The sequence below is a fragment of the Microcaecilia unicolor genome, chromosome 5 (genome assembly GCF_901765095.1).
Source record: "Microcaecilia unicolor chromosome 5, aMicUni1.1, whole genome shotgun sequence".
Taxonomy (NCBI): Eukaryota; Metazoa; Chordata; class Amphibia; order Gymnophiona; family Siphonopidae; genus Microcaecilia; species Microcaecilia unicolor.
The window spans coordinates 188,474,997-188,502,680 of record NC_044035.1 but is presented as its reverse complement, the minus strand read 5'-3'; the positions used below and the strand labels follow the sequence as shown (position 1 = coordinate 188,502,680).

General features: G+C 45.6%; 1 protein-coding gene across 1 annotated transcript in view; it reads right to left on the bottom strand.

Annotated features, from left to right (window-relative positions):
* The window catches only part of CENPT (centromere protein T), a 568,880-nt gene extending 549,266 nt beyond the window's left edge, over nucleotides 1–19,614 (bottom strand). Inside the window, 1 exon segment of the mRNA XM_030203664.1 lies at nucleotides 19,552–19,614. Coding sequence (XP_030059524.1) covers nucleotides 19,552–19,573 — 22 coding nt within the window. The 5' untranslated portion in view covers nucleotides 19,574–19,614.
* Between the last annotated feature and the right edge of the window lie 8,070 nt (nucleotides 19,615–27,684).

Sequence of the window (27,684 nt, the reverse complement as noted above, 5' to 3'; positions counted from 1 at the left end):
CTCACTTTTCAACCAGGCCGGGTGTCTTTTGGAGTTCCGTCTTTCTTTTCTAATTCGCGGAATATGTATGGCCTGGGCCTCCAGGATGGTATTTTTAAACAGCGTCCACGCCTGTTGTACAGTTTTTACTCTCTCAGTTGCCCCCCTAAGTTTTTTTTTTACCGTTCTTCTCATTTTATCATAGTCTCCTTTTTTAAAGTTAAACGCTAACGTATTTGACTTTCTGTGTACAGTTACTTCAAGGTTGATGTCAAAACTGATCATATTATGGTCACTGTTATCAAGCGGCCCCAGTACCATAACGTCCCTCACCAGATCATGCGCTCCACTAAGGACCAAGTCTAGAATTTTTCCTTCTCTCGTCAGCTCCTGCACCAGTTGCTCCATAAAGCTGTCCTTGATCAAGGAATTGTATCTCTGTAGCGTGTCCCGATGTTACGTTTACCCAGTCTATATTTGGATAATTGAAGTCACCCATTATTATCATATTGCCCATTTTGTTCGCGTCTCTGATTTCTTTTATCATTTCTGTGTCTACCTGCTCATCCTGGCGAGGTGGACGGTAGTACACTCCTATCACCATTTTTTTCCCTTTTATACATGGAATTTCAACCCACAGTGATTCAAAGATGTGATTTGTGTCCTGCTGAATTTGTAATCTATCTATCTGAGTCAAGGCTCTCTTTAATGTACAATGCTACCCCTCCACCAGTCCGGTCTACCCTATCATTACGATATACTTTGTACCCCGGTATGACAGTGTCCCACTGGTTATCCTCCTTCCACCAGGTCTCAGTAATGCCTATTATATCCAATTTTTCATTTAGTGCAATATATTCCAACTCTCCCATCTTATTTCTTAGACTCCTAGCATTTGCATGGTAAAATTATGTATAATCATACCTGATAATTTTCTTTCCATTAATCATAGCTGATCAATCCATAGACTGGTGGGTTGTGTCCATCTACCAGCAGGTGGAGATAGAGAGCAAACTTTTGCCTCCCTATATGTGGTCATGTGCTGCCGGAAACTCCTCAGTATGTCGATATCAAAGCTCCATCCGCAGGACTCAGCACTTAGAGAATTACACCCACGAAGGGACACTCTGCCCAGCTCACCACCGCCGAAACGGGGGAGGGGAATTAACCCAGCTCATCCCCACACAAGTGGGGGAGGGGAATCCGTCCAGCTCATCCCCGCGGAGCGGGGGAGGGACACCACACCCGCCGATGCGGGGGGATCTGGCTTATCCTGCAACTGCAACCGCGGGAGGAGCTGACTGACCCTAACACCGCCGAAGCGGGAAGGGTACAAAGCTGCCCTACAGCCGCACGAAGCGGGAGGGAGTGCCGGCAGAATTTATGTCTCAATCCAGCCCCGTAAAACGGAGGGGAGAGGAATGCAGCAGCTCACTGTAACACAAACTCGTCTCAACTCTTGAAGAATCCAAGTGAAAGAACTTGAACACGAAGTCTTTCTGAAATAACTGAAGACTAAACTTGAACCTGAAATGCAACCAGAATAAAAACAGAACAGATATCTGGGAGGGGCTATGGATTGATCAGCTATGATTAATGGAAAGAAAATTATCAGGTATGATTATACATAATTTTACCTTCCATATCATCAAGCTGATCAATCCATAGACTGGTGGGATGTACCGAAGCAGTACTCACCCAGGGCGGGACATTGAAATCCCTGACCTCAACACTGAAGCTCCAAACCGGGCCTCCGCCCGTGCAGCCACAGTCAAACGGTAATGCTTGGAGAATGTATGAACCGAAGCCCAAGTTGCCGCCTTGCATATCTCTTCCAAGGAGACGGATCCGGCCTCTGCCATCGAGGCCGCCTGAGCTCTCGTGGAGTGAGCCTTCAGCTGGATAGGCGGCACCTTCCCCGCGGCCACATAAGCCGCTGCAATGGCTTCCTTGACCCATCTTGCCACTGTAGGCTTAGCAGCCTGCAGACCCTTACGAGGACCTGCAAACAGGACAAACAGATGATCCGATTTCCGGAAATCATTGGTCACTTCCAAGTATCTGAAGATGACTCGTCTCACATCCAGATATTTAAGAGCAGAGTACTCCTCTGGGTAGTCCTCCCTACGAAAGGAAGGGAGACAGAGCTGCTGATTCACATGGAAGCGAGAAACAATCTTGGGCAGGAAGGAAGGCACTGTGCGAATAGTCACTCCTGCCTCAGTGAACTGCAGAAAAGGCTCTCGACATGAGAGCGCCTGGAGCTCGGAAACTCTTCTGGCTGAAGTGATAGCCACCAAAAAGACTGCTTTCAACGTCAGGTCTTTCAGAGATGCCCTCAACAAGGGTTCAAAAGGCGGCTTCTGCAATGCTCTTAGCACCAGGTTGAGATTCCACGCAGGCACCACTGAGTGCAGAGGAGGGCACAGGTGATTAACTCCCTTGAGAAAGCGCACCACATCTGGCTGCGAAGCCAGGGAAGCACCCTTCAGGCGGCCCCTGAAGCAAGCCAGAGCCGCTACCTGGACTTTAAGGGAACTGAGCGACAGGCCTTTCTCCAGACCTTCTTGCAGGAACGCCAACACTGAAGAAATTGGAGCAGTGAAGGGAGAAAGTGAGCCTGCTTCACACCATGCTGCAAAGATACGCCAAACCCTGGCGTAAGCAGTAGAAGTAGAGCGCTTCCTCGCTCTCAGCATAGTGGCGATGACCTTGTCTGAGAAGCCCTTCTTCCTCAGACGCTGCCGCTCAATAGCCAGGCCGTAAGACCAAAGGGAGAGGGATCCTCCATCACCACGGGACCCTGATGTAACAGGCCCTGCTCCACTGACAGCCGCAGAGGATCGTCGACTGAGAGCCTGATCAAGTCCGCATACCAGGGACGTCTGGGCCAATCCGGACCCACCAGGATTACCCTGCCGGGATGCTTTGCCACCCGGTCTAGCACCCTGCCCAACATGGGCCAGGGCGGGAACACATAGAGGAGCTCTTGTGTCGGCCACTGTTGGAGAAGAGCATCTACTCCCAGGGATCGAGGGTCCCGTCCTCTGCTGAAAAAGCGCGGCACTTGGCAATTGGCCGATGACGCCATCAGATCTAGGCTCGGCTGGCCCCAGCGCTTCGTGATGTCCAAGAACGCCTGAGCAGATAGTTGCCACTCTCCGGGCTCCAAGGTATGGCGACTGAGAAAGTCCGCCTTGACATTCATGACTCCGGCAATGTGGGCCGCTGAAAGCTGCTCCAGGTTCGCTTCCGCCCACTGGCAAAGACTCATAGCCTCCTTGGCTAGAGGGACGCTCTTGGTACCTCCCTGGCGGTTGATATAGGCCACAGCCGTGGCATTGTCCGACAGGACCCGTACAGGCTACAAAACCAGTACCGGGATGAACTCCAATAACACCAACCGAATGGCTCTGAGTTCCAGGAGGTTGATAGACCACTTGCCTCTGCAGGAGACTAGAGCCCCTGCGCTGTCCTTCCCAAGCAGTGGGCTCCCCAGCCCATCAAAGAGGCGTCTGTCGTGACGACAATCCACTCCGGGGTCACCAGAGGCAATCCTGCAGACAACTTGTCTGTCTGCGTCCACCAGCTCAGCGCCTTGCGCACTGCTGGGTCCACGGGAAGGCGCACAGCATAATCCTCCGACATCGGAGTCCAGCGCAGCAGCAGAGATAGCTGTAATGGCCCAGGGCACTACTTCCATCGTGGCCGCCATAGAGCCCAACAGCTGCACGTAGTCCCAAGCCCGAATAGGAGAAGCTACTAGGAACTAGTCCACGTGAGCCTGAAGCTTGACAATCCGATTGTCTGGCAGGAACACTCTGCCCACTTGGGTGTCGAATCGAACTCCCAGATACTCCAGGGACTGAGTCGGGCGCAGCTGGCTCTTCTTCCAGTTGATGATCCATCCCAGGGAGCTCACAAGAGCAACTACCCGGTCCATAGCTTTGCCGCACTCTGCATAAGAGGGGGCTCGGATCAACCAGTCGTCCAGATAAGGATGGACTTGTACTCCTTCCTTCAGCAGGAAGGCCGCTATGACCCCCATTACTTTGGAAAAGGTCCGCGGAGCAGTAGCCAACCCGAAAGGGAGGGCTCTGAACGAAGTGTCGTCTCAGGACTGTAAAACGCAGAAAGCGTTGGAGAGGAGGCCAGATGGGAATATGCAGGTACGCTTCCTTGATGTCGAAGGAAGCCAAGAGCTCTCCTGCCTTCACTGCCGCTATAACAGAGCGGAGAGTCTCCATGCGAAAGTGCCTCACTTTCCAGGCCCGATTGACCCCTTTGAGGTCGAGGATAGGCCGGACAGAACCTCCTTTCTTTGGAACCACAAAGTAAATGGAGTAACGTCCCTTGCCAATCTGATTTTTTGGCACCGGAACGACCGCACCCAGGCGGATCAGGTTGTCCAAGGTCTGCTGCACTGCCACAGCTTGACCGGAGACTTGCAGGGAGAGAGTACAAACCCGTCTCTTAAGGGTTGGCAGAACTCTAGCTTGTAGCCATCTCTGATGACTTCCAGCACCCACGCGTCTGAAGTTATAGTGGTCCACTCGCCCAGAAACGAGGACAGCCGTCCTCCAATCTGCACTGGGGTGTGGACCAAGGCCCCGTCATTGGGTACGAGACCCTGGGGGAGGACCGGAGGGAGCACCTCCGGGACGGCGGTCTCTGCGAAAGGAATGCTGCTTGGGGGAGAAATTCCTCTTGAAGGAAGAGGGGGCAGAGGAACCCGACTTGCCCGGGCGGTACCGACGGGCTTCCAGCAACCGTCCTCTGGAGGTACCGGGACGAGTACTAGCCCGAGCCCTGACCTCTGGTAATTTCTTGCCCTTAGACGTGCCGAGATCGGTCACGATTTTGTCCAGCTCGACCCCAAAGAGCAGCTTGCCTTTAAAAGGCAATCTAGCCAGGCGGGATTTAGAGGCGTGGTCAGCAGACCAATGTTTCAGCCAAAGCCACCGCCGCGCAGAGACTGTCTGAGCCATGCCTTTAGCTGAGGCTCTCAAGACATCATACATCAAGTCTGCCAAATAGGCTAAGCCCGATTCCAGGGCCGGCCAATCAGCCCTCAAGGAAAGATCCGAGGGGGAAGCCCGCTGCACCATAGTCAGGCACGCCCTGGCCACATAGGAGCCGCAAACTGAGGCCTGCAAACTTAAAGCAGCTGCCTCAAAGGACGACCTTAAGGCCGCCTCCAATCTTCTGTCTTGGGCGTCCTTTAGGGCCGTGCCACCTTCCACCGGCAACGCCGTTTTCTTAGTCACCGCAGTGATTAAAGAATCCACGGTAGGCCACAGATAGGCCTCACGTTCACTCACAGCCAAAGGATAGAGGCGGGACATAGCCCTAGCCACTTTAAGGCTCGTTTCCGGGACATCCCATTGAGCCGCAATTAAGGTGTGCATGGCATCATGCACGTGGAAGGATCTAGGCGGGCGCTTCGTCCCCAGCATAATGGCAGAGCCAACAGGGGCTGAGGGAGAGACGTCCTCCGGAGAGGAAATCTTCAAAGTGTCCATGGCCTGTAAAAACAGGTTGGGCAAATCCTCTGGGCTAAAAAGCCGCGCTGCAGAGGGGTCATCCGCTCCATCCGAGCGGGGATCTATCTCCTCCAAGGAATCCGCAAAGGAACGTTGGGAGACCTCAGACACGCTGCCCTCATCTACATCGGAGGAGACAAAGTCCTCCAAGGCCTGGAAATCAACCCGAGGGCGTTTACCTCTGGGAACCTCAACCTCTTTATCAGAAGAGGGAGCAGGGGCAGCGTTTTGCATGAGGAAAGCCTGATGCAGCAGCAAAACAAACTCGGGGGAGAAACCCCCCACACTGTGCACTTCCGCAGCCTGGGCAACAGCCCTAGACGCACTCTCAACCTGCGCTCGCAATAGCGGGGGAGAGACATGCTGCGCATCCAAAATGGCGTCCGGCGCGAAACTCTGCGAAGGAGCCGCGCGGGAAGAACGGCGCTTAACTTTAGCCGCTTGTGCCGTCGCCCAAATTAAGGGCGTTCATGGCATTAATGTCTCCAACCTCAAGGGCGGCCCACGAAGAAGCCGTCCGAGCCGCGTGGCCGGCCAAGATGGCGGAGGCGAGGAGCGGGGGATGGGCGTTTATGGCGGGAAAAAACCGCCACGCCGGAGGAACGACCGGGACATTCATCGGTCACTAAACTGTCACCCATCAAGGGCGAATCAGGTTGAAAACCCCCGCATCCCCTCTAGAAGCGCTCCAGCGATCCGGGGAGCGACCCTTTGCGCCCTCGCCCTCCGACGCCATATGCCACGAGGAGAAGAATCGGGGAACCCCCTGCCCGCTAAAAAAAAAGTAAAATTACCTGCTTGCCGCTCCGAGCTGTAACGAACTGGTGTCCCAGTGAGTAGCTGCAATGAACGTTTAAAGAAACGTCGAATTAAACGCCTTTAAAGACGTTTAAAATTTTTTTTTTTTTTTTTAAACGGAGCCAGCGGGAGGGGGGAGAAAAGGAGGGACCTGGCACCACCAGGTTTGCACTTGCTCAAAAGAGCCCTCAACCCCAGGCCTCAACAAAACCTAAGGATTAGGCTTGGAGGCCTAGCCAGAGCTGCTGCTGTGTGTGACCACCACCTGCTGAGATAGAGAACATACTGGGGAGTTTCCGGCAGCACATGACCACATATAGGGAGGCAAAAGTTTGCTCTCTATCTCCACCTGCTGGTAGATGGACACAACCCACCAGTCTATGGATTGATCAGCTTGATGATATGGAAATAGACATTTCAGAGTATGTTTGTTGTTCTTATTTGCATGATGCTTAGTACCTGACACTATTGATTTGACATCTTTTGTCTGATCTTTAGTTGTATTTAAGGGCACCTGGCCTACCACGGTCTGTTGTGCAACCTCACTATCCAGAAACCCTATCTTCCCTGTTTGTGAGGTATCTTTGCAAGATACCTTTTCCCGAACCATGCGCTTTTGAGCGACTGTCGGCCTTCCCCCCATTTCTAGTTTAAAAGCTGCTCTATCTCCTTTTTAAATGCCGACGCCAGCAGCCTGGTCCCACCCTGGTTAAGGTGGAGCCCATCCTTTCGGAATAGGCTCCCCCCTTCCCCAGAATGTTGCCCAGTTCCTAACAAATCTAAAACCCTCCTCCCTGCACCATCGTCTCATCCACGCATTGAGACTCTGGAGCTCTGCCTGTCTCTTGGGCCCTGCACGTGGAACAGGTAGCATTTCAGAAAATGCTACCCTAGAGGATCTGGATTTGAGCTTTCTACCTAAGAGCCTAAATTTGGCTTCCAGAACCTCTCTCCCACATTTTCCTATGTCATTGGTACCCACATGTACCAAGACAGCAGACTCCTCCCCAGCACTATCTAAAATCCTATCTAGGTGACGCGTGAGGTCCGCCACCTTCGCACCAGGCAGGCAAGTCACCAGGCGATCCTCACGTCCACCAGCCACCCAGCTATCTATATGCCTAATGATCGAATCACCAACTACAACAGCTGTCCTAATCTTTCCCTCCCGGGCAGCACTTGGAGACATATCCTCAGTGCGAGAGGATAGTACATCCCCTGGTGGGCAGGTCCTGGCTAAAGGAGTACTTCCTACTTCACCAGGGTGATGCTCTCCTTCTAGGAGACCTCCCTCCTCCAAGGTAGCACAAGGGCTACTAGACTGGAGGTGGGACCTCTCTACAACATCCCTGTAGGTCTCCTCTATGTACCTCTCTGTCTCCCTCAGCTCCACCAAGTCTGCTACTCTAGCCTCAAGAGAACGGACATGTTCTCTAAGAGCTAGGAGCTCTTTGCATCGGGCGCAAACATATGACATCTCACCAACTGGGAGATAATCATACATGTGACACTCCATGCAAAAGACTGGATAGCACCCCTCTCGCTGCTGGACTGCTGACGCCATCTTAGTGTTTTTGAGTTTTCCAATATTTTAAAACTTGCTACAGTATTAAGGATATTAGCCTAATAAAAAAGTGTATTTTACTTTATATAGTGTATTGTATGATTTTAGTATTTCTTTCTTAGATGGTAATGAAATGTATTTAAAACTCTATAAGAGCACTCCTTGCTTGTTACCCTAATTACAATAACTGACTATAAATGAGGAGTTGTCCTAGGGGTGGTGGGAATACTAAATTAGATCCTGCAGTGGCTGTTGGATTCTATCTGTTAATGCTGTGGTACAAGGCTTTTAAAACTAAGTGGAAAAGACTATGGAGATTAGCTGTTTTCTGTTAGCTGTTGAAATTTGCTTTTTAAGTTTGCCTAACACTAACCTACAATTCCTCCTTTAAACCCCAATCTTTAAGTTCCCAAAGCACAAGCAAAGTAGTTATTCCCAAAGCACAAGCAAACGTCATCTGCCATTTAGACGCCCAGTTTCCCAGTCCCATAAGGTCCTCTTGTAATTTCTCACAATCCTCCCGCGATTTAGTGCCAATTTTTAACCGCCTTTCTGTGGTTATTGTTTTTGTAACTACTGTATAATTATGGTACAGCCAGGGACCCCCCCCCCCCCCCCCCCACTGGAATGATGGAGGGCCCAATCATAGAGCTCAGGCCATTACAGACCTTGGCTGAGTCAGAAATCTGATGGCTGACATAACTGGGAGCTTACTGGAAAAGTATGGCCTAGTTTGTAGCCCGGATTGAGGCCTAAATAAGCTAAATTAGGAAAAGTTAGGTCAGTAGATATGGAAACAAAATGGAGGATTTCAGCACAAAATGGAAGCCGTATCTGTTGCAAAGTGGAATTTTCTGTAATGTAAGTTAGAAAAACAAGTTGAGAAATGAGACTTTCCTGTGAGCAGGATTGTGGTCAGCCATGGTGTGAGAAAGGAAAGGTGTAGCTGGATGCAGGGTCTTGCTTAAGATTTGTGGTCAAGCGAGCTAAAGACAAAACCATGTTAGCAAGATGGAAGCTACTCATTAGCATGAGCCAATCAGTGACAACCATGACATTAGCATAGATCCAATCAGGTATATCTACTGTCATATTATCCATATCCTGAGGGCACCTATAAAAATCAGGGTATTTCCTGGTTTAAGTTAGAGAGAAAAGGGTTGCCACTCTCTCTCTCCAAGGGAAACCAATGTGCCCAGTAGAATTGACAAATTACCTAATTGCTTTCCCTTGTAAAACCTCTAATTGGTAAGAGAAATTATAAAAGATTAGGAATTAACACCTGTTTGCAGCTGGATTATTATATTCCTATAATTAATTGATTGTACTTGCCTGTTGTCAATCACTGATTTGACTTGTATCTTGGTAAATAAACTCCTCATTCCAAATGATGATTTGTGGGCTTCACTTAATGATGAAAGGCTGTAAGTATAAATGCTTTTGCTGTATCAGGCTGTCTTTCACTGCATTCTATAACTTGTGACATAAATCCAGTTTGTCATAAGGCTGGTATCTTTTCCTTAGACCTAACATCTCTCTTAGTGGCAATTCCTTTTAGAACTTCACAACTCCTTGATTACCCCAGTACTAGTGCTATTTAGAGATGGAGTCAGATTTAAGGTCACTCCAGCCTTCTTGGGGGGGCTCGGGACCCCTCAATTCACAACACTACATTCAAAGCGGTTTACATAGTATATACAGTGGGGGAAATAAGTATTTGATCCCTTGCTGATTTTGTAAGTTTGCCCACTGACAAAGACATGAGCAGCCCATAATTGAAGGGTAGGTTATTGGTAACAGTGAGAGATAGCACATCACAAATTAAATCCGGAAAATCACATTGTGGAAAGTATATGAATTTATTTGCATTCTGCAGAGGGAAATAAGTATTTGATCCCCCACCAACCAGTAAGAGATCTGGCCCCTACAGACCAGGTAGATGCTCCAAATCAACTCGTTACCTGCATGACAGACAGCTGTCGGCAATGGTCACCTGTATGAAAGACACCTGTCCACAGACTCAGTGAATCAGTCAGACTCTAACCTCTACAAAATGGCCAAGAGCAAGGAGCTGTCTAAGGATGTCAGGGACAAGATCATACACCTGCACAAGGCTGGAATGGGCTACAAAACCATCAGTAAGACACTGGGCGAGAAGGAGACAACTGTTGGTGCCATAGTAAGAAAATGGAAGAAGTACAAAATGACTGTCAATCGACAAAGATCTGGGGCTCCACGCAAAATCTCACCTCGTGGGGTATCCTTGATCATGAGGAAGGTTAGAAATCAGCCTACAACTACAAGGGGGGAACTTGTCAATGATCTCAAGGCAGCTGGGACCACTGTCACCACGAAAACCATTGGTAACACATTACGACATAACGGATTGCAATCCTGCAGTGCCCGCAAGGTCCCCCTGCTCCGGAAGGCACATGTGACGGCCCGTCTGAAGTTTGCCAGTGAACACCTGGATGATGCCGAGAGTGATTGGGAGAAGGTGCTGTGGTCAGATGAGACAAAAATTGAGCTCTTTGGCATGAACTCAACTCGCCGTGTTTGGAGGAAGAGAAATGCTGCCTATGACCCAAAAAACACCGTCCCCACTGTCAAGCATGGAGGTGGAAATGTTATGTTTTGGGGGTGTTTCTCTGCTAAGGGCACAGGACTACTTCACCGCATCAATGGGAGAATGGATGGGGCCATGTACCGTACAATTCTGAGTGACAACCTCCTTCCCTCCGCCAGGGCCTTAAAAATGGGTCGTGGCTGGGTCTTCCAGCACGACAATGACCCAAAACATACAGCCAAGGCAACAAAGGAGTAGCTCAGGAAGAAGCACATTAGGGTCATGGAGTGGCCTAGCCAGTCACCAGACCTTAATCCCATTGAAAACTTATGGAGGGAGCTGAAGCTGCGAGTTGCCAAGCGACAGCCCAGAACTCTTAATGATTTAGAGATGATCTGCAAAGAGGAGTGGACCAAAATTCCTCCTGACATGTGTGCAAACCTCATCATCAACTACAGAAGACGTCTGACCGCTGTGCTTGCCAACAAGGGTTTTGCCACCAAGTATTAGGTCTTGTTTGCCAGAGGGATTAAATACTTATTTCCCTCTGCAGAATGCAAATAAATTCATATACTTTCCACAATGTGATTTTCCGGATTTAATTTGTGATGTGCTATCTCTCACTGTTACCAATAACCTACCCTTCAATTATGGGCTGCTCATGTCTTTGTCAGTGGGCAAACTTACAAAATCAGCAAGGGATCAAATACTTATTTCCCCCACTGTACAGGTACTTATTCGTACCTGGGGCAATGGAGGATTAAGTGACTTGCCCAGAGTCACAAGGAGCTGCAGTGGGAATCGAACCCAGTTCCCAAGGATCACAGTCCGCTGCACTAACCACTAGACTGCTCCTCCACAAAAAGGTTCCAGAGGAGATCCAGGAAATTATTTATTTATGCACATTTATATCCCACATGTATGCAGACTCACAGTGGCTTACATTGTACTGATTATAGACTGGTGAGTCTGGTGTCGATGCCAGGCAAAATGGTAGAGACTATTATAAAGAACAAAATACAGAGCATATTCAAAAGAATAGATGAGACAAAGCCAACATGGATTTAGTGAAGGGAAATCTTGCCTCACCAATCTATTACATTTCTTTGAAGGGGTGAACAAACATGTGGATAAAGGCGAGCCGGCTGATATTGTGCATCTGAATTATTAGAAGGCGCTTGACAAAGTACCTCATGAAAGACTCCAGAGGAAATTGGAGAGTCATGGGATAGGAGGTAGTGTCCTATTGTGGATTAAAAACTGGTTAAAAGATAGAAAACAGAGAGTAGGGTTAAATGGTCATTATTCTCAATGGAGAAGGGTAGTTAGTGGGGTTTCCCAGGGGTCTGTGCTAGAACCGCTGCTTTTTAACATATTTATAAATGACCTAGAGATGAGAGTAACTAGTGAGGTAATTAAATTTGCTGACGACACAAAGTTATCCAAAGTCGTTAAATCGCAGGAGGATTGTGAGAAATTACAAGAGGACCTTACGAAACTGGGAGACTGGGTGTCTAGATGTTTAATGTGAGCAAGTGCAAAGTGGCGCATGTAGGAAAGAGGAACCCGAAATATAGCTACGTCATGCAAGGTTCCACGTTAGGAGTCACCGACCAAGAAAGGGATCAAGGTGTCATCGTTGATGATACGTTGAAACCTTCCACTCAGTGTGCTGCTGCGGCTAAGAAAGCAAATAGAATGTTAGGTATTATTAGGAAAGAATGGAAACAAAATTGAGGACGTTATAATGCTTTTGTATCGCTCCACGATAAGACCACACCTCGAATATTGTGTTCAATTCTGGTCACTGCATCTCAAAAAAAGATATAGTGGAATTAGAAAAGGTGCAGAGAAGGGTGACAACAATGATAAAGGGGATGGGACGACTTCCCTATGAGGAAAGGCTAAAGCTGCTAGGGCTCTTCAGCTTGGAGGAAAGGCGGCTGAGGGAAGATGTGATAGAGGTCTATAGAATAATAAGTGGAGTGGAACAGACAGACGTGAAGCGTCCGTTTACGCTTTCCAAAAATACTAGGACGAGGGGGCATGCAATGAAGCTACAAAGTAATAAATTTTAAACGAATTAGAGAAAAGTTTTCTTCACTCAACGTGTAATTAAACTTTGGAATTCAGTGCCAGAGAATGTGGTAAAGGCAGAGTAAAGCTTAGCAGAGTTTAAAGAGGGTTTGGACAGCTTCCTAAAGGAAAAGTCCATAGACCATTATTAAATTGGACTTGGGGAAAATCCACTATTTCTGGGATAAGCAGTATAAAATGTTTTGTACTTTTTTGGGATCTTGCCAGGTATTTGTGACCTGTATTGGCCACTGTTGGAAATAGGATACTGGGTTTGACGGACCTTTGGTCTGTCCCAGTATGGGACGGACCTGGGACAGACCAAAGGTCCATCACAAAAATCCACTATGAGGCATATTTTCAAAGCACTTAGCCTCCCAAAGTTCCATAGAAACCTATGGAACTTAGCCTCCCAAAGTGCTTTGAAAATATGCCTCAATGTATCATAGTCTCACGGATCGAGCTATAATCATTTTTCTTCATTCCAGGACACCAGCCGTTCCATAAACGTATCGCTATTTCGTTTTAATGTTTAATGCATATTTAGATCCATAATAATCAATTTGTGATGCAGTATGCCTTGTTAGTATACTATCAGGCTAATTTTCAAAGCACTTAGCCTCCCAAAGTTCCATAGAAACCTATGGAACTTAGCCTCCCAAAGTGCTTTGAAAATATGCCTCTATATAAACTAGCATATCATTGTGTATTGGGTTCCCAAACATATAAGAGTTAAAATTTAATACCAAGAAGTGTAGAATGATGCACCCGGGGTGCAGAAACCCAAGAGAGAGATACCGGATAGGAGGGAAGAGATTAGTAAACTCAACTCAGAAGAGAGACCTTGGAGTGAAGAAACAATGTGACAAGGCGACAGCCATGGCCAGAAGGATGCTAGGCTGCATAGAGAGGGGTGTAACCAGCAGAAGAAAGGAGGTGTTGATGCCCCCCTTGGATTACTGTGTTCAGTTTTGAAGGCCGTTTCTTACTAAAGACGTAAAAAGACTGGAAGCGATGCAAAGTAAAGCTACAAAAATGGTATGGGATTTGCGTTGCAAACCATACGAGAGACTTGCCGACCTGAACATGTATACCTTGGAGGAAAGGAGAAACGAGGGTGACATGATACGGATGTTCAAATATTTGAAAGGTATTAATCCCCAAACAAACCTTTTCCAGAGAAGGAAGGCGGTAGAACTAGAGGACAGGAATTGAGGTTGAAGGGGGGCAGATTCAGTAAAAATGTCAGGAAGTATTTTTTCACGGAGAGGCTGGTGGATACATGGAATGCCCTCCCGCAGGAGGTGGTGGAGATGAAATCGGTAATGGAATTCAAACATGAGTGGGATAAACGCAAAGGAATCCTGTTTAAAAGGAATGGATCCATGGAATCTTAGCAGAGATTGGGTGGCAACGCCAGTAATTGGGAAGCAAAACCAGTGCTGGGCAAACTTCTACGGTCTACTCCCTGATTGTGACTGAATAGATATGGATGGGCTTGAGTGTAAATTTTAAGGGGCTTCGACATTAGCTTCAGAACTTTTAGTACAAGAGTGCTGGGCAGACGTCTACGGTCTGTGACCTGAGAATAGCAAGGACAAATCAAACTAGGGTATACATATAAAGTATCATATATCATGTATAATGAGTTTATCTTGTTGAGCAGACTGGATGGACCGTACAGGTCTTAATCTGCCGTCATTTACTATGTTACTATGAAATTGAAAACCCAAGAAACTAGATTATGAGCAGTGAAAAACTGAGAAAAGATAAACAGAAATGCATTTCCTTCTGTACAAAATAAAGTAAAATAAATCCACATTTTCAAAGCTTGATATCTCATTTCTCTAAATAGTGAGAATCAAACATTTTTCTACTTTTGTTGTCTGACCATTTTGTTTTTCCACTTGGGTTGGTCCTGGTCTCTCCTTACTACATCCTCTAGTTGGTGTTCTCCCGAGTCCTTTTTCAGGATTTAAATTTCCATTTTCTGCTTTTCACTGTCCGTCTTCTTCTCTAATCTCTGACTCGGATCTGCTCTTTTTCTTTTTAACCTACAGGTAGCTAAATTTTATCCCCCCCCCCCCCCCCCACCTCACACACACCAATCTTAAGTCTCTGTCATTCCCCTATTTCCCAGTTTTTTACTTCTTGCACTTACCTCCCTAATTCTCCCATTCCTACCTGTGTCTTATTCTTCCCTGTCTCCTATTTCCAGTATTTCACCCACTTTCAAGTTGCCCATTTCCACTTTCTGTATCCATTGCCTCACCAGCTTATCTTCTCTACCTCTCACCCCTTGCCAACCTCTAGCTCCTTCCCTGTCAACTCATCACCTCTCCAGCTTCAGTCTCTTTATAGCTTGTCCCTATTTAGGCACCCATTTCCCCTTTAACCTTATTTCCACTCTCTCAGTTCTGTCAAAGATCTGTCCCCCTTCCTTTGTCCTCTTCATAACTCCCCGTCTCTTTTGCCCCTTTCCCTATCATCCTTTGACCCTGCCTCTTCTTCCATACTTTTCTCCATCCACCTGCCTCCTTCTCCAATGTTTATTTACTCTCTTTCCTCCACTTTAACCCCCACTACCCATCCCTCTTCACCTTTTCCTGCATATACCCTTGTTTCTCCCAACCTCCCCCATAGTATCTGCCCTCTTCCATCCTCTGCATCAGCCCCATCTCTCATCTGCCCCTTGTCACGGATCAGACCCCTGCTCCCACCCACAACCCCAGTCTGATAGCTCTGATCTCCTTTCACCTGCTCTAGCATCAGTCCCTTCTGGCATCTGCCCCAGCATTTATTTTTTATTTGTTGCAACTGTATCCCACATTTTCCCACCTCTTTGCAGGCTCAATGTGGCTTACAATACGTCATGAGTAGTGGAAATGCATGAGAAAGTATACATTTAGTAATAACAGAAGGATTTTGGGTAACATGATAATGATAGAACATGATAGTATTTTTCAGCAAACATAAGAGATATATAAGAATTAAATAAGAAAATATACATTTGGTAATAGCAAAAGGATCTTGGGTAGCGTGATGATGAGAAAACATGTTAATATTTTGGCAGGTAGATATAGTGTTGGTAGTTCTGGATATGTGTACAGGAGTTCATATTTGTTGATCATTGTTGTATGCCTTATTGAAGAGATGAGTCTTCAGCAGAATTCGGAAGTTAGCTAGTTCATAGATCGTTTTTAAATTGCGCGGCAGTATATTCCAGAATTGTGTGCTCAGGTAGGAAAAGGTTGACGCAATCGTTAGTTTGTATTGGAGACCTTTACAGTTTGGGAAGTGAAGATTAAGGAATGTGCGGGATGATTTTTTAGCATTCCTGGGTGGTAGGTCTATCAGGTCTGACATGTAGGCTGGTGCGTCTCCGTGAATAATTTTATGAACTAGGGTGCATATTTTGAACGTAATACGTTCTTTGAGTGGCAGCCAGTGCATCAGACCACTTCTGTCAGTCCTTCTCCCACCTCATACCCAGCCACCCTTTTTCCCAGCAACTAAATCAGAGCCATTGCCAAGACTCTGCCCCCTATTTTCAGCCTCCAGTTCCAGCCCCATTACCCCACCTGCCCCTAGTTCCAGCCCCCCCCCCCCTTTTCAGCCCCCCAGTTCCTGCCCCATTATTATTATTTATTTATGGCATTCATATCCCACATTATTCCCACCCATGGACAGGCTCAACGTGGCGTACAATAGTCTATTAAACAACATTAATACAAAATACAGGAATTAGCGTCAGAGAAGGGAAAGAGGAACAACAGGAGGGAGAGAGGGGAAGGTGACAATTTGTCGATGTGGCTGCCGTGGCTCAGAGGGATGTAACACCAGGAGGGCCCACAGCATATGCTCTACCACCATACTATCCCACCAGTCCCCAATTTCAGCTCCTAGTTTCAGCCCCAGCCCTTTTCTCTCACCAGTCCCGTTTCAACCCTTTCTCTCTGTCCCCTTTTCAGTCTCCAGTTCTAGTCTTAGCCCCCTTATCCCGCCTACCCTCCTTTTCAGCCCCCAGTTCATCTCCTTCATTCACCTTCCCTGCATTACAGCCCCCTTTTCAGCCCCAGCCTCCCACCTGCTCTAGCCATAGCCCCATTCCAGCCCCAGCCCCCTTCTCCCATCTGAACCACTCCTTTTCAGCCCCAGCCCCCATTTTAGCTGCTAGTTTGAGCCCCAGCCCCAACCTGGCCACCCTCATTTCTGCCACCCTGCATTTTTTAAATGTTTGAATCAGCAGCACCAGCATCTGTGAAGCAAGCAGGCTTGCCTTGGGCCTTCCCTCACAGAAACGGGAAGTTACATCAGAGTGAGACACCGTGAAGGAAGGCCCGAGGCAGACTGTTTCTTTCACTGACATTGGCACTGCCTATTCAAAGATTTAAACTGCAGGGTGAAAGAAACAAGAAAGGGGCTGGCATCTGAGGGTGGGCAGGTAGGGATTGGGGACTGTGTTTGGGGCCTGGGCTAGGACTGGGAGCCGACGGTAATTATGGTTCATGGCGCCCTGCAGAGGTCAGCATCCTCCTGCCACGCTTACCGCATTGCGCCGGCCCTGGTACGTTTAGTAACCGCCGTAATAAGGGCATCCACCTTAGGCAGAGCAAACTGCTCTAAATCAGACAGCAGAAGGGGATATAATTTGGACATAGCATGAGCCAACTGGAGGTTAGAATCGGGGGTCTCCCATTGAGCTGCAATAAGCTCCTGCACTGTCTCATGATACAGAAGATCTCTTAATACCTGGAACAATAGATGGTGCAGGACCAGGGGACTAAGAAGAAGGGGAAGAAATGTTTAAAGCCTGCATGGATTTTGTGATCAACGGAAGCAACTCCACTCTCAAAAACAAAAGCTACAATAGGATCATCACCCCATCTCTGAAATGTCCAAGTCAGGGCCATCAGCAAAGCTAGAAGAGTCAGACTAAACAGACAAAACCTCTTCCGAGTCCAGAGAAGGAACATTCTCCAAATCCTGTGGAACAGAAAGTTTTTGTTTCTTAGGAAGCTGCCCCTCAAAAGCAACGTGAGAGGAAGAAGGAGAGGCAGCTTGAGTTGACTTTAATAAAAAGGCCTGATGTAATAAAAGAACAAATTCAGGCAAAAACAGCAGGACAAAGACTTCTACCCCTGCAAAACCAACATCCTAGGACATGATAGTAGGCGAGGAACATGCTGACAAAATGGCCGCCAAAGTGTCATGGAGTGCAAGTACCATTGGCACTGAGCCCACCAAAACAGCCATCAAAACAGGGCCGGATTGAACTCCCGAAGACTGAGTACTGATGGACAAAGTAGGCAAAAGCGGCATGTCCACAGAAGTAAAGCAAAGTGTGCAGGAACCAGTAGCCGGGAGCTTACGCCTGCAGCGCGCACAAAACTTAATAGGCTCAGACATAGAGAATAATAAATATACTCACAGAAAACAGCCAGTTTCATGACCTCCAAGACACTGAATCCCCACAATCTTTCCACTGCACAAGTGCTCTCAAAAAGAACTGCAATGGCTGCTTTTTTTCTCTCCATTCTGTTTTTTTTAGGTAGAGGGAGAAGAAAAAGAGAAGGGACGACCGAGATAAAGGGATAGAAAGTGGCAACGGGGGAGCAGGGAGGGACCTAGACCACTAGTTTTACACCTGAGGCTCAAGATATTCTCAACTAAACCCGCAGACAGGACAGGAGGCCACACAGAAGTTACCACAGCGTACAGGAGCTGCTATCCTGCCTGCTGGAGATAGAGAATACTGGCTTGGTTGCTAAGTGCAGGAGCTTAACAGGCACAACTCAGAGTTCTCTACTTCCACCTGCTGGCAAATGGTCCACAACCCATTTGCCTGGACTGATCCTTGTGATATAATTGAAATAGTAATGCAGAAAAACACTGACAGTGAGAAAACCCAATGTGGACATGCTTCATGCACATTTTCTTTACAACCATGGTAATTCATTACAAAATATACCTCATCTTTTTAGTGCACAGCAGAAACTTCACCCACAATTGTGATACAACTCATCAGACAGAAAATATATATAACACTATAGGGGAATGAAATAGATCTTCACCTACCAGTAAAAAACAAATCCAACAATCTAAAAGGGAAATGGGACCCCTGATATACCACCTTTCTGTGGTTTTTGCAACTACATTCAAAGCGGTTTACATAGTATATTCTGGTACTTATTTATACCAGGGTCAACAGAGGGTTAAGTGACTTGCCCAGAGTCACAAGGAGCTGCAGTGTGGAAATCGAACTCAGTTCCCCAGGAGGATCAAAATCCACTGCACTAACCACTAGGCTACTCCTAAAACAAATCAGTGGCTAGCAGCAACATTTCAGCTCTACAGCAACAAATAAAGTTAATCATCTGCCTCTTTCTAAATGGGGCTGTATTTCCTGTGAGGTGAAATGTCAGCTGAATACTGAGAATTCAACAGCTAAAAAAAAACTCCCAAAAACAAATGTCAAAGGGCTAAAACGGACTCAACAACCAATTAAAATGTTAAATCAATGTTACTCCATCTTAAAAGGCACATTTTATTGGATGCTAAAAAAACGCGGGAAAATTCGATTCGTTTTAAAATATGTAAACAAAGATAAAAGGACACAGATTAATGTGATCTCCTGAAATCACTGTTATTTTTAAATGCTGTAAAATAATGCTACAACGCTCAATTATAATTTGAAATTTTATGAGTTTCTCAGCGTCATTTTCTTTTGCGTTTCAATTATGACGCAAAAATCGTCATCTAAACAGGACGTGCTATATCTGCTCTTCAAAATCAAAAACGGACTTTAAAACTAATCAAAAATGTACAAATATAATTAAGTTGAATCTGTCACAAAAATCCCAGAATGACCACAAAAACAATGTACAGTAAATCATATTCATTTACATACATCTGAAAACATACATAAACAGTTTTGAACAGTGAATACATCATTAAACAAATTCAACTTTCTTAATCCAAGGTGCAATAGAGAACATGGAACCAATCTCCCTTTAAACACAGACCATAAAACAACATTAACAGCATTCCGCTTCCACCAGCGATGTGAGTCAGTGCTTAGAGACCTGTACACACACTGACAAAGATAACACAAGTGAAGAGAAGATACATACACGCAGTCACGCATTCGAATGTACTCTCACACGCCAAGAAGCACCCCTCCGTCCTCACACGCATTCAGGTATCGGCCCACTCCTCTCCCTGCCCCCAATCAAACTCATTACCTGAGGTCGCCCTGTAGGAATCCTATCCCACAGCTTTCCTTCTCCAATGCCCCGTCCCCTATATACACTACTACCCAAGGAGGTTGAAGAAAAACAGGACACAGCCGAGCCAGGATTTTCCTTCCAGTCTATACGGGCTGAAGCCAGTAGGCAAGGCTTGCCGGCAGTAGGCGGAGCTTTACTTCACCCAAAACAATAGCAAATGCTATTGAAAACAATACCAAAGATTATTACAAATAAACGCGTGGTCCATCTGTGAAAAAAAAAAAAGTCTGAAGCTGTTCCACTTGGATATGCAGTGCCTTTAAAAGGTGGAGGACAAAATATAAAGGGTTTTGTTTTTTTTGGGGGGGGGGGGGTCTTCTTATTTGACAGCTTTTTAATGTATTTGAAAGCTTCCTATATCTAGACATAAATATCATTAAATAAAAATTTACTATCACTAAAAGAGATTTATTATAGCTGGTAGAAACAGCAGTTAAAACCTTTGTATTTTGTACACATTTATCTACACTGTTCATACAGATGGCGTCAGTGAGGATATACTGTTCCTTGATGGATTCATCTTAACTGTTATTTCAGATCTTCCAAAGCTAATCAAAAATGTATTAAGTTAATCCAATAAAAAAAGGTATCATATTATTTTCTTTTCTCTGTTTTATTTTATTCTATTTATTATTATTATTATTATTTATTGCATTTGTATCCCACATTTTCCCACCTTTTTGCGGGCTCAGTGTGGCTTACAATATGATATGAATGATGGAAGTACAATTTGTTACAACTTGGTTATGGATTACATTGTGAAGAGTTATGCGAGACAATCAAAGTATTGTTGCAGAATATAACAATGGATCAAAGCTTTGAAACATTGGAAGGAGACAGCGGGAAGCTAGAAGGGCATTATGTGTGGTATACATATATCTGTGGATAAAGGTATGAGTGAAGTTAGATTACGGGGGTGAGAGTTCAGAAATGGATGTATTGAGCATTAGTGAACAGTTAATGTGGACTTTATGTGTTTTGGTTCTTTCCGTAAATTTTATCAAAAAGATGGGTTTTTAGTAGTTTGCGGAAGGAGGCTTGCTCGTAGATCATTCTCAGGTTGCGCAGCAGTGTGTTCCACAACTGCGTGCTCATGTGAGAAAAGGTTGATGCGTGTAGCGTCTTGTATTTTACGCCCTTGCAATTAGGGAAGTGGAGGTTGAGGAAGGTTCGGGATGATCTTCTAGCGTTTCTGGGTGGTAAGTCTATTAACTCAGACATGTAGGCTGGAGCTTCGCCGTGAATGATTTTGTGGATTAATGTGCATACTTTAAAAGTAATGTGTTCCTTGAGTGGAAGCCAGTGTAGCTTCTCTCGTAAGGGTTTTGCACTTTCATATTTTGGTTTTCCGAAGATGAGTCTGGCTGCTGTGTTCTGGGCTGTTTGAAGTTTCCTCAGTATTTGCTCTTTGCAACCTGCGTACAGTGAGTTGCAGTAATCCAAATGACTGAGTACGAGGGATTGCACTAGGCTACGAAAGACGGATCTTGGGAAGAATGGTCTTATTCTTTTCAGTTTCCACATGCAGTAGAACATCTTTTTGGTTGTATTGTTTGCATGAGTTTCGAGTGTTAAGTGGCGGTCGATAGTGACTCCAAGGATTTTTAGCGTTTCTGAGATTGGAAGGTTTAGTTTTGGTGTGTTTATAGTGGTAAATTCATTCGTGTTGTATTGGGAGGTGAGTATCAGGCATTGAGTTTTTTCTGCATTTAATTTCAGACGAAATGCATCTGCCCATGTGTTCATGATGTGTAGACTTTGATTGATTTCGTTGTGGATTTCTTTGATGTCTTGTTTGAAAGGGATGTATATTGTTACATCATCAGCGTATATATATGGATTGAGGTTGTGGTTTGATAGGAGTTTTGCCAAAGGGATCATCATTAGGTTGAAAATGGTTGGTGAGAGGGGTGATCCTTGTGGTACTCCATATTCAGGTGTCCATGCAGTAGATGTGGTTGAATTTGATGTAACTTGATATGAACGCTGGGTTAGGAACCCCTTGAACCAGTTCAGGACATTTCCTCCTATGCCGAAATATTCAAGTATGTGTAATAGGATTCCGTGGTCAACCATATCGAAGGCACTTGACTTGTCGAATTGTAGGAGGAGTATATTGTTACTGGTAGCTATTATTTGTTTAAATTTAGTCATAAGGGTGACTAATACCGTTTCTGTGCTGTGATTTGATCGGAATCCTGATTGGGCATCATGCAGTATTGAGTGTTTGCTTAGATAGTTTGTGAGTTGTTTCGTTACCATTCCTTCAGTTATTTTGGTTATTAGTGGTATGGATGCTACTGGCCTGTAGTTGGTTATTTCGCTCATGCTTTTCTTTGTATCTTTAGGAATTGGAGTGAGTAATATTTTTCCTTTTTCTTTTGGGAAGAGTCCGTTTTGTAGCATGAAGTTTACGTGGTTCGTTAGGTCTACTATGAATTGTTGAGGAGCAGAGTTCATGAGGTTATTTGGGCAAATGTCTAGTTTGCAGTGGGATTTGGCATATCTTTTAAGTGTTTTAGAGATGAGGTCTTCTGATAGTAATTCGAATTCGGTCCAGGTTCTGTCTGCTGGATATGTTCCTTCTTCTGGATCTAGACAATCTAGAATTGTGGCATATTCAATAGGGCTAGTAGGTATTTTGAGTCGTAATTGTATGATTTTCTCCTTGAAGTATTTTGCAAGGTTGTCCACATCTGGTATGTCTTTACCGTTGTTTGTGACTGGTGTGGTGTCTAACAGTTTATTCACAAGGTTGAAGAGTTTATGTGTGTCTTTGTAGTTTGGTCCTATTATTGTTTTGTAATGTAGTCTTTTAGTCTGTTTTATGGTATATTTGTATTTTCTCCGAAGTAGTTTCCAGGCGTTTAGTGTTTGTTCGTCTCTCTTTTTGTTCCATGCGCGTTCTAGTTTCCTGACTTGTGTTTTAAGTTTTTTTCAGCTCTTCGGTGAACCATGGATTTGATTTTTTCCTGTGCGATGTTCTAGTTTGGAATGGGGCGATTTTGTCTAGTGTTGTTGTACATAAGTCGTCCCATTCTTGGAGGAATTGGATGGTGTCAGCATTTGTTGACCATTCGTTCTGGTAGATCTGTTGCCAGAATATTGTGGGGTCTATTTTTCCTCTCGTTTTGTATGTTGTTCGCTCATGTTTATTGGTTGTGTTTATGTATGTTTTTCGCCAGCAGAGATTACCTATTGATTACCTTTGGAAGTGGATTAACACAGCTACCACATCTCTCTATCTTAACTGTTGTAATCTGCCTTGGAAAGCCTGGTGTTATAAAGATGGGATATACTGAAATTAAATGGATGTAAAATGAAACTCTCCTTTCATGAGGGCACATGGCATCACATCTGCATCTGTGTTGTACAAAATCGTTCCGTTTCGAAAGTTCATTCTGTTTCTTCTGGGGTACCACAAGGATCGGTTTTATCACCAATTTTGTTTAATCTATACATTAGTCCTCTTTCATTACTTATCCAGTCTTTGGGTATTAGTTTATATTCGTACGCAGATGACTTTCTCTTGATCCATTATGTGAAACCATTGGACACTGAGTTAACACAAATTCAAAATTGTCTAGATGGCTAGTTGGCTTAAAAGACATCAATTAGTCTTAAATCCAGATAAGACTGTTACATCCTGGATAACAGGTCGTGAAGTAGTTCCTTCTGTAATACCTACACTGTTTAATAAACAGATACCAATGGTACAATCTTTTAGATATTTAGGAGTCATTATTGACTAAGCTCTATCATTTAATGAGCAAACGAGAAATATAAAATGCCCCAATCCATCCACCCTATCAGATTAACTGTTCACTCGTCCTCTAGCTTGTTCACTTGTCTTTAGATTGTTCTCTTGTCTTTTAGATTGTAAGCTCTTTGAGCAGGGACTGTCCTTTCAATGTTTGAATTGCACAGCGCTGCGTAACCCTAGTAGCGCTTTAGAAATGTTTGTTAGTTAGTTAGATAGTAAAGAAATCTTTTTATCATCTACGAAAACTGCGTTCAATTAGAAATTCGATCGACAAAGATTCGCTATGTACCCTAACATATGCATATATTATGACACGTCTGGATTATTGCAACATCATCTATGCAGGCCTTACTAAGATCAATATAAAACGGTTACAAATGATACAAAATACAGCAGCCCTTATTATTTGTAGGACTTCAAAATATGATAGGATTACACCTCTCTTATACCATCTTCACTGGCTCCCAGTTGAAGCCAGAATAAAATTTAAGATTCTCACTCTGACACATAAAGCCTTACATGTATTGACTCCATCATATTTAGCCAATCTCATTATACCATACTCTCCCATATGAACACTTCAATCACTGACAGATTGAGTGGAGGAGTGGCCTAGTGGTTAGGATTGTGGCCTAGTGGTTAGGATGGTGGATTTTGGTCCTGGGGAACTGAGGAACTGAGTTCAATTCCCACTTCAGGCACAGGCAGCTCCTTGTGACTCTGGGCAAGTCACTTAACCCTCCATTGCCCCATGTAAGCCACATTGAGCCTGCCATGAGTTGGAAAGTACAGGGTACAAATTTAATAAAAAATAATAGATTAGTAATTCCGTCACCCCAAAAGGCCAGATGGGAGTCTACCAGAACCTCAGCTTTCTTTTTTCTAGCCCCTTCATTTTGGAACTGTCTTCCACAAATTATTAGAATAGAAGAGTCCTATATTCACTTCCGTAAATTCCTGAAAACATATGTTTCAGAATACGTTCGACAATAATCTGGGATGAAAGGGAAAAACAGACAGAATGAATATGTATTAACTAGTAATATGTATAATTATATTTTTGGCATGGATGGTTGTCTATTGTCTACATACCTTTTAATATGGATGTTTTTTGTTTTGCTGTGCTTTTCTATCAAATTAATGGATTTCCTGTAAGTTTATAATATAAATTTTATTTTTTAAGATGTAAACCGTTCTGTTTTGCGAATGCAATAAGAAACGGTATAGTAAATAAATAAACGATAAAAATTTACATTTTAGATACACAAATGGATTATTAATTTTTTAGGCATGTTTCAGGGACAAGTGGTTTTATAAGTAAAAATAAACAGGGAGGTCACGTGGTGGTTTGAGGGAGGAAGTTGCGTCTTCCATCTCTCCGGGACACCCCCTCTCCCTTTTCACTTAAAAAGAACTTCAAAACGAGCAGGTTTACCCCCAACGCGAGACAAACACTGGCGGAACCGATGGATCACTTTGTGACCCGAGAAACGAGGGCAACGCCGAGCAGAATGGCGAAGGGCGGGGATGTGAAAAGCGGGCCTGGAGAAACCAAGATGGCGCCTAGTCCGTTCCCGGACCCACCTCCGCAGTTCCACCCGCAGCAGCTGCAACAACTCACTGAAGCAGTGAAGACAGCGCTCGACCCCCAGCTTTCCAAGCTATCAGAACAGCTAGCTGGAGTAGAATCACTACTAGGGGAGACAACGCGCCGAACGGGGGAACTGGAGGTACGAGTATCCGAGCTGGAAGACACGGCCACAGACGAGCAGAGAAATAAAAAACCTACAAACCGCACTGGCAGCACAAGCGCAGCACCTAGATGACATAGAAAACAGATCTAGAAGATCGAATCTGCGCCTGATAGGCATCCTGGAATCGATCCCAGATCGCAAGCTGTCCATGCAACTGGAGCGCTGGTTAAAATTGGAATTCGCGCTATCCGACAGCATTGGCCCCCTGTGCCTGGAGAGAGCACACAGGTTGGGCAGAAAGACCAGCGATGGCAACAGGCCCTTGGTAGTTATAATTAAAGTCCACAATTTCTTACATAAGGAAGAAATTCTAAGAGGCGGCCGGGCAAAATGGGACACTTTGACCTATGATGGCGTGGGAGTAAACATTTTTCAAGATTACTCCGCTGCATTGCAGGAGCGCAGGAGGGCTTTTGGCCCAGTGTGCCGACACTTGGCGGGGAAAAACCAAAGATTTATGCTGCTATATCCTGCCCGCCTCAAAGTTCTTATGGAAGGTGGGTGGAAGATGTTTCAGAGCCTAGAGGAAGCCCAAGATCTGCTACAGGGTGAGTCACCTCCAAATGCCTGACAGTATGGATGAAGGACACATTGGAGATTTGGAAGAGCCTAGAGGACCTGGACGGACATACTCGCTAGGAGGTGAACTGTAATGATCCCCTGCCCCGGGACTAGTGATGCCTGTAACAGGCAATGAAAGTACATGTATGACAAGGTTGAATGTGAGGATGAATGCGAAGGGTGGGGGAGGTTAGAAAATGGGGGGGAATTAAAAACTAGCTGAGTAGCACTGGGGCCAGGGGATAAGAGAAGTGGAGAGGGGGACCCGTAATCACAAGACTTCAGAATTCCTACTACATGGAGTAGGAAGGCTAGGGGCGGACAAGAGGGAGAAAGTAGAGGGGGAATGGGAAGGAAGGTTGAAGAGGGAGGGGGAGGGAAGAAGTAAGGGGGGAGGGAGGAGGGAGACATCAAGGAAAGAGAGCAACAGAAGTCAGATCACAGAACCTATAAGCACAGACACACAGCGCAACTCCAAAGTTATCACACTAGAGGGCAGCTCCAGGCGGGGACAAACAGACAGGGACAAGTAGGGAGCCGGGTGAGGTTGGGCACCCGAATCCCACCCATAATACATGAAGGAACCATGCAATCAGACAAAGATCAGAAACAGGGATGGTACGGGTGACTCGTGTGGTGTCCTGAAATGTAGGAGACATAGCTACACCAGTGAAAAGGGCTAAAATATTACAGGCTTTACAGAGACACAAGGCAGATGTGGCATGCCTCCAGGAAACGAGGCTCACAGAGGAAGAACATCGTAAACTACAAAGAGCATGGGTGGGGGAGGTGTTCTCTGCATCTGCAGAGGGCAGGAGGCGGGGTGTAGCGATATTAATTAGAAAAGGCATTGCAGCAAAAGCAGAACTTGTGGCTGCAGATATACAAGGGAGATATGTAGCAATACGTTTGTGGCTCCAGAATAGAGAATTCCTGGTGGTTTCACTGTACGGCCCAAATACCTATACACCCACATTTTTCCAATCTATAATAAAGCAGTGCACTGCGCATCCCTCGCTGAAACTGCTGGTGTGTGGCGACTTTAATCTGGTAGCAGACCCGGGGATAGACACCACTAGGCCCAGGGAAGCACCGCAAGGCGGGAGCGGAAAAAGGGCGCTCCCTGTGTTCATGCGCACTTTGAACTTAGTGGATGCATGGAGGGCCTTACACCCAGAAACACAAGACTACATGCATTTGTCTAGGGCGCACGGCACCAGCTCCAGAATAGATTATATTTTGGTGGATAGGCTGGCCTTCCCATGGGTACATAGCACAGGTATAGGACCTACAGAGATATCGGACCACGCGCTTATCTGGCTGGAAATAGAGGCTCCAGAGTATTACCAGCGTAGGGGGGTGGTGGAGATACCTGGGATATCTCTTGGGAAATAAGGAATTCACACAATATGTGAACACTAAGTGGGAGGACTATGAAAAGTACAATGGGCAACATGCGGACGACCCCAAGCTGTATTGGATGGCGTCTAAAGCGGTCATACGGGGAGACATAATAGCATATGTACAAGCAAGAAAGAAAAAAACAGGCCAGGGCGATTTTATACTTGGAGACTCAACTCCAGAAGGCCAAAAGAAAATATGCAAATGCCCTGACAACAGCAAATAAAGAACATTATCTAGCTGCACAGGCAGTGCATCTTTTCTAGCAAAAAAGGTGCCGGTACTTAAATGCTAGGCCACCCTTCAAGGGTGGGGTGATCACTGAGGGATCCACCCCACAATAGCCAGGCCCCCTGTAACCAGTCACAGAACCTATGACAAGGCAGAATT